This window comes from Onychostruthus taczanowskii, unplaced genomic scaffold (assembly GCF_017590055.1).
Source record: "Onychostruthus taczanowskii isolate IOZ18803 unplaced genomic scaffold, ASM1759005v1 scaffold662, whole genome shotgun sequence".
Classification (NCBI taxonomy): Eukaryota; Metazoa; Chordata; class Aves; order Passeriformes; family Passeridae; genus Onychostruthus; species Onychostruthus taczanowskii.
The window spans coordinates 1-8,038 of record NW_024504367.1 but is presented as its reverse complement, the minus strand read 5'-3'; the positions used below and the strand labels follow the sequence as shown (position 1 = coordinate 8,038).

The 8,038-nt window shown below is 52.6% G+C and overlaps 1 protein-coding gene across 1 annotated transcript; it reads right to left on the bottom strand.

The window, feature by feature from the left end:
* Positions 1–671: 671 nt before the first annotated feature.
* On the bottom strand, positions 672–7,419 carry LOC121344672 (sarcoplasmic/endoplasmic reticulum calcium ATPase 1-like; the record flags this gene model as incomplete). Its single annotated transcript, XM_041420843.1, has 3 exons — positions 672–916; positions 6,125–6,505; positions 7,353–7,419. Coding segments are annotated over 3 exons (693 nt in total), but the record flags the coding sequence as incomplete, so codon positions are not given.
* Between the last annotated feature and the right edge of the window lie 619 nt (positions 7,420–8,038).

Here is an 8,038-nt window from a genome sequence, read left to right as displayed (position 1 = left end):
TTTTGAGGTTCCCATGGAATTTTTTGAGTTTCCCATGGAATTTTTGGGTTCCCCAGGAGCAGTTTTGGGGTCTGGGGTTCCCCAGGAGAAGTTTTGCGATTCCCACGGAACTTTTTGAGTTTCCCACGGAATTTTTTGGGTTCTCCAGAAGAAATCTGAGGTTCCCCTGGAATTTTTGATGCTCCCATGGAATTTTTTGAGGTTCCCATGGAATTTTTTGAGGTTCGCATGGAATTTTTGGGTTCTCCAGAAGAACTTTTGAGGTTCCCATGGAACTTTTGAGGTTCCCATGGAATTTTTGGGTTCTCCAGAAGAACTTTTGAGGTTCCCACGGAATTTTTTGGGTTCTCCAGAAGAACCTTTGAGGTTCCCATGGAACTTTTGAGGTTCCCATGGAATTTTGGAGGTTCCCATGGAATTTCTGAGTTTCCCACGGAATTTTTGGGTTCCCCGGGAGCAGTTTTGGGGTCCCGGGGTTCCCCAGGAGCAGTTTTTGGGTTCCTCAGAAGAAGTTTTTGGTTCTCCAGAAGAAATCTGAGGTCCCCATGGAATTTTTTGAGGTTCCCATGAAATTTTTTGAGGTTCCCATGGAATTTTTGGGTTCTCCAGAAGAACTTTTGAGGTTCCCATGGAACTTTTGAGGTTCCCATGGAATTTTTTGAGTTTCCCACGGAATGTTTGGGTTCCCCAGGAGCAGTTTTGGGTTCCCGGGGGTTCCCCAGGAGCAGTTTTGGGGTCCGGGGTCCCACCTTGCAGACGGACATCTGGTTGGTGGTGAGGGTGCCGGTCTTGTCGGAGCAGATGACCGAGGTGCAGCCCAGCGTCTCCACCGAGGGCAGGCTGCGCACGATGGCGTTCTTCTTGGCCATGCGGCGCGTGCCCAGCGCCAGGCACGTGGTGATGACGGCCGGGAGCCCTGCGGGGACACCGGGGACACCGGGGTCACCAAGGCCACCGGGGACAGCGGGGACATTGGGGACACTGGGGACATTGGGGACATCAGGGACACCGGGGACATTGGGGTCTCCAGGGACACCGGGGACATCAAGGACATTGGGGACATCGAGGACATCGGGGACATCGGGGACATTGGGGACATTGGGGACATCGGGGATATTGGGGACATTGAGGACATCAGGGACACCGGGGACATCGGGGACACTGGGGACATCGGGGACATTGGGGGTCACCAGGGTCACCAGGGACATTGGGGACATCAGGGACACCGGGGACATTGGGGACATCGGGGACATGGAGGACATTGGGGCCACCAGGGACATCGGGGACATCAGGGACATTGGGGACATTGGGGACATCGGGGACACGACAGAGGGGACATGGGAGATGTTGGGGACAGCAGGTATATCCAGGGGACGTTTAGAATATTTGGGACATCGGGGATATTGGGGACATTGAGGACATCAGGGACACCGGGGACATCGGGGACACTGGGGACATCGGGGACATTGGGGGTCACCAGGGTCACCAGGGACATTGGGGACATCAGGGACACCGGGGACATTGGGGACATCGGGGACATGGAGGACATTGGGGCCACCAGGGACATCGGGGACATCAGGGACATTGGGGACATTGGGGACATCGGGGACATTGGGGACATCGGGGACATTGGGGACATCGGGGACATTGGGGACATCGGGGACACCAGGGACATCAGGGACACCGTGGACATCGGGGACACCGGGGACATTGGGGACACCACGACCACCAGGGACATCAGGGACATCGGGGTCACCAGGGACATCAGGGACACCGTGGACATCGGGGACACCGGGGACATTGGGGACACCACGACCACCAGGGACATCAGGGACATCGGGGTCACCAGGGACATCAGGGACACCGTGGACATCGGGGACACCGGGGACATTGGGGACACCACGACCACCAGGGACATCAGGGACATCGGGGTCACCAGGGACATCAGGGACACCGTGGACATCGGGGACACCGGGGACATTGGGGACACCACGACCACCAGGGACATCAGGGACATCGGGGTCACCAGGGACATCAGGGACACCGTGGACATCGGGGACACCGGGGACATTGGGGACACCACGACCACCAGGGACATCAGGGACATCGGGGTCACCAGGGACATCAGGGACACCGTGGACATCGGGGACACCGGGGACATTGGGGACACCACGACCACCAGGGACATCAGGGACATCGGGGTCACCAGGGACATCAGGGACACCGTGGACATCGGGGACACCGGGGACATTGGGGACACCACGACCACCAGGGACATCAGGGACATCGGGGTCACCAGGGACATCAGGGACACCGTGGACATCGGGGACACCGGGGACATTGGGGACACCACGACCACCAGGGACATCAGGGACATCGGGGTCACCAGGGACATCAGGGACACCGTGGACATCGGGGACACCGGGGACATTGGGGACACCACGACCACCAGGGACATCAGGGACATCGGGGTCACCAGGGACATCAGGGACACCGTGGACATCGGGGACACCGGGGACATTGGGGACACCACGACCACCAGGGACATCAGGGACATCGGGGTCACCAGGGACATCAGGGACACCGTGGACATCGGGGACACCGGGGACATTGGGGACACCACGACCACCAGGGACATCAGGGACATCGGGGTCACCAGGGACATCAGGGACACCGTGGACATCGGGGACACCGGGGACATTGGGGACACCACGACCACCAGGGACATCAGGGACATCGGGGTCACCAGGGACATCAGGGACACCGTGGACATCGGGGACACCGGGGACATTGGGGACACCACGACCACCAGGGACATCAGGGACATCGGGGTCACCAGGGACATCAGGGACACCGTGGACATCGGGGACACCGGGGACATTGGGGACACCACGACCACCAGGGACATCAGGGACATCGGGGTCACCAGGGACATCAGGGACACCGTGGACATCGGGGACACCGGGGACATTGGGGACACCACGACCACCAGGGACATCAGGGACATCGGGGTCACCAGGGACATCAGGGACACCGTGGACATCGGGGACACCGGGGACATTGGGGACACCACGACCACCAGGGACATCAGGGACATCGGGGTCACCAGGGACATCAGGGACACCGTGGACATCGGGGACACCGGGGACATTGGGGACATTGAGGACACCAGGGACATTGAGGAGACTGGGGACATCAAGGACATTGGGGACACCAGCGACACCAGGGTCACCAAGGCCACTGGGGACATTGGGGATGCCGGGGGTGACAGGGACATCAGGGTCACCACGGCCACCAGGGACATCAGGGACATCAGGGTCACCGGGGACATCGAGGACATCAGGGACATGGAGGACATTGGGGATATCAGGGACACCGGGGACACCAGGGACATCAGTGTCACCACGGCCACCAGGGTCAAAAGGGACTTTGGGGACATTGGGGACATCGGGGACATCGGGGTGGTGGTCAGAGGCTCATGGTGGTCAGCTGGAGACCCCAAAAATGACCCCAAACCTCCAAAACCCCAAAAATGACCCCAAACCTTCTCCAAAACCCCCAAAACGACCACGAATGGTTCATAAATGACCATGAACCTTCTCCAAAACCCCAAAAACGACCACGAATGGTCCATAAATCACCCCAAACCTCCTCCAAAACCCCACAACCCAACCCAAACTTTCTCCAGAACCCCAAAAATGACCAAAAATCTTCTTCAGAACCCCATAAATGACCCCAAACCTTCTCCAAAACCCCACAAATCACCACAAATGGCCCACAAATGACCCCAAACCTCCTCCAAAACCCCACAACCCAACCCAAACTTTCTCCAGAACCCCAAAAATGACCAAAAATCTTCTTCAGAACCCCATAAATGACCCCGAACCTTCTCCAAAACCCCAAAAATGACAACGAACGGTCCATAAATGACCACAAACCTCCTCCAAAACCCCACAAATGACCCCAAACCTCCTCCAAGACCCCAAAAATGACGACGAATGGTCCATAAATGACCATAAACCTCCTCCAAAACCCCATAAATGACCCCAAACCTCCTCCAAAACCCCAAAAACCACCCCAAACCTCCTCCAAAACCCCATAAATGACCCCGAACCTTCTCCAAAACCCCAAAAATGACAACGAACGGTCCATAAATGACCACAAACCTCCTCCAAAACCCCACAAATGACCCCAAACCTCCTCCAAGACCCCAAAAATGACGACGAATGGTCCATAAATGACCATAAACCTCCTCCAAAACCCCATAAATGACCCCAACCTTCTCCAAAACCCCACAAACTCTCACCAAACCTCCTCCAAAACCCCAAAAACGACCATGAACGGTCCATAAATGACCCCAAACCTTCTCCAGAACCCCACAAATGACCAAAAATGTTCTTCAGAACCCCACAAATGACCCCAAACCTCCTCCAAGACCCCACAAATGACCCCAAACCTCCTCCAAGACCCCACAAATGACCCCAAACCTCCTCCAAGACCCCACAAATGACCCCAAACCTCCTCCAAGACCCCACAAATGACCCCAAACCTCCTCCAAGACCCCACAAATGACCCCAAACCTCCTCCAAGACCCCACAAATGACCCCAAACCTCCTCCAAGACCCCACAAATGACCCCAAACCTCCTCCAAAACCCCAAAAATGACCACAAATGGCCCACAAATGACCCCAAACCTCCCCCAAAACCCCACAACCCAACCCGAACCTTCTCCAGAACCGCACAAACTCACACCAAACCTTCTCCAAAACCCCACAAATCACCACAAATGGTCCATAAATAACCCCAAACCTCCTCCAAAACCCCAAAAACCACCCCAAACCTCCTCCAAAACCCCATAAATGACCCCAAACCTCCTCCAAAACCCCACAATCCAACCCAAACCTCCTCCAAAACCCCATAAATGACCCCAAACCTCCTCCAAAACCCCACAATCCAACCCAAACCTCCTCCAAAAACCCCAAAAATGACCATGAACGGTCCACAAATGACCCCAAACCTCCTCCAAAACCCCACAAACCCACCCCAAACCTCCCACAAAACCCCACAAATGACCCCAAACCTCCTCCAAAACCCCAAAAATGACCACAAATGGCCCACAAATGACCCCAAACCTCCCCCAAAACCCCACAACCCAACCCGAACCTTCTCCAGAACCGCACAAACTCACACCAAACCTTCTCCAAAACCCCACAAATCACCACAAATGGTCCATAAATAACCCCAAACCTCCTCCAAAACCCCAAAAACCACCCCAAACCTCCTCCAAAACCCCAAAAACCCACACCAAACCTCCTGCAAAACCCCAAAAACGACAGCAAATGGCCCATAAATCACCCCAAACCTTCTCCAAAACCCCCCAACCCAACCCGAACCTTTTCCAAGACCCCATAAATGACCCCAAACCTCCTCCAAAACCCCAAAAACGACCATGAACGGTCCATAAAGGACCCCAAACCTTCTCCAGAACCCCACAAATGACCAAAAATGTTCTTCAAAACCCCACAAATGACCCCAAACCTCCTCCAAAACCCCATAAATCACCCCAAACTTTCTCTAAAACCCCAAAACCAACCACGAACAGTCCATAAATGACCCCAAACCTCCTCCAAAACCCCACAAACCCACACCAACCCCCCCCCAAACCCCCCAAAACCGCCCCAAACCTCCCCCAACCCCAAAAATGACCATGAACGGTCCACAAATGACCCCAAACCTCCTCCAAAACCCCACAATCCAACCCAAACCTCCTCCAAAAACCCCAAAAATGACCATGAACGGTCCACAAATGACCCCAAACCTCCTCCAAAACCCCATAAATGACCCCAACCTTCTCCAAAACCCCACAAACTCTCACCAAACCTCCTCCAAAACCCCAAAAACGACCATGAACGGTCCATAAATGACCCCAAACCTTCTCCAGAACCCCACAAATGACCAAAAATGTTCTTCAGAACCCCACAAATGACCCCAAGACTTCTCCAAAACCCCACGAATCACCACGAAGGGTCCACAAATGACCCCAAACCTCCTTCAAAACCCCACAAACCGCCTCAAACCTCCTCCAAAATCCCATAAATCACCACAAACGGTCCATAAATGTCACCTTCAGGGATGGCGGCCACGGCCAGGGCGACGGCGATCTTGAAGTAGTAGATGGCGCCGCGGATCCAGGAGCCGCCGTGCACGGGGTCGTTGAAGTGGCCGATGTTGATGGCCCAGACGGCCACGCAGATGAGCGAGATGACCTTGGAGAGCTGCTCGCCGAACTCGTCCAGCTTCTGCTGCAGCGGCGTCTTGTCCTGCTCCGTGGCCGCCATCTCGTCGCGGATCTTGCCGATCTCGGTGTTGACGCCCGTGGCCACCACGATGCCCACGGCCTTGCCGGCGCCGATGTTGGTGCCCTGGTGGGGGACAGGGTTTGGGGGGTTTAGGCACAAAAATGAGAGATTTGATCCCAAAATTTGCGGTTTTTTCACACCAAAATTTGGGGTTTTTTAAGGCAAAAATGAGGTTTTTGATGCCAAAATTTGGGGTTTTTAGAGGCAAAAAAGACAGATTTGAGCCCAAAATTTGGGGTTTTTAGAGCCAAAAATGAATTATTTGATCCCAAAATTTGGGGTTTTTTAGACTCAAAAATGAGGTTTTTGATGCCAAAATTTGGGGTTTTTAGAGGCAAAAAAGACAGATTTGAGCCCAAACTTTGGGGTTTTTTAGACTCAAAAATGTCGGGTTTGGACCCAAAATTTGGGGTTTTTTAGACCAAAAAATGGGGGGTTTGACTCCAAACTTTGGGGTTTTTTAAAGCCAAAAATGAGAGATTCGATCCCAAAACTGGAGGGTTGTTTAGAGCCAAAAACGGGGGGTGGTTTTTAGAGCCAAAAATGAATTATTTGATCCCAAAATTTGGGGGGTTTTAGACTCAAAACTGAGGGGTTTGGACCCAAAATTTGGGGTTTTTAGAGGCAAAAATGAGAGATTTGGTCCATAAATCTGGGGTTTTCTAGACTCAAGAATGAGAGACTTGATCCCAAAATTTGGAGTATTTCAGACTCAAAAATGGGGGGTTCGGACCCAAAATTTGGGGTTTTTAGAGCCAAAAATGAAGGGTTTGGACCCAAAAATTGAGGTTTTTCAGACCAAAATTTGGGGGTTTTCAGATGAGAAAATGAGGGGTTTGGACCCAAAATCTGGGGTTTTTTAGACTCAAAATGAGGAGTTTGGACCCAAAAATTGAGGTTTTTCAGACCAAAATCTGGGGTGTTTTAGACTCAAAAATGGGGGATTCAGACCCAAAAATTGAGGTTTTGGACCCAAAACGGAAGGGCTGTTGCCGATCTCGGTGTTGACGCCCGTGGCCACCACGATGCCCACGGCCGCGCCGGCGCCGATGTTGGTGCCCTGGTGGGGTGGGGGCAACGAGGAGAAATTTGGGGGATTTAGACCCAAAAATTGACCTTTTTTAGATCCAAAAATGAGGGGTTTGGACCCAAAATTTGGGGTTTCTTAGACCAAAATTTGGGGGTTTTAGAGGCAAAAATGAGGGTTTTGATCCCAAAATTTGGGGTTTTTAGACTCAAAAATGAGGGGTTTGGATCAGAAATTTGGGGTTTTTTAGACGCAAAGATGAGGGGTTTGGATCCAAAATTTGATGTTTTTTAGACTCAAAAATGGGAGGTTTGGACCCAAAATTTGGGGTTTTTTAGACGCAAAGATGAGGGGTTTGGATCCAAAATTTGATGTTTTTTAGACTCAAAAATGGGAGGTTTGGACCCAAAATTTGGGGTTTTTTAGACGCAAAGATGAGGGGTTTGGATCCAAAATTTGATGTTTTTTAGACTCAAAAATGGGAGGTTTGGACCCAAAATTTGGGGTTTTTTAGACGCAAAGATGAGGGGTTTGGATCCAAAATTTGATGTTTTTTAGACTCAAAAATGGGAGGTTTGGACCCAAAATTTGGGGTTTTTTAGCTCCAAATTTGCGTTATTTTAGCCCAAAAATTTGTCATTTTCCAGAGCAA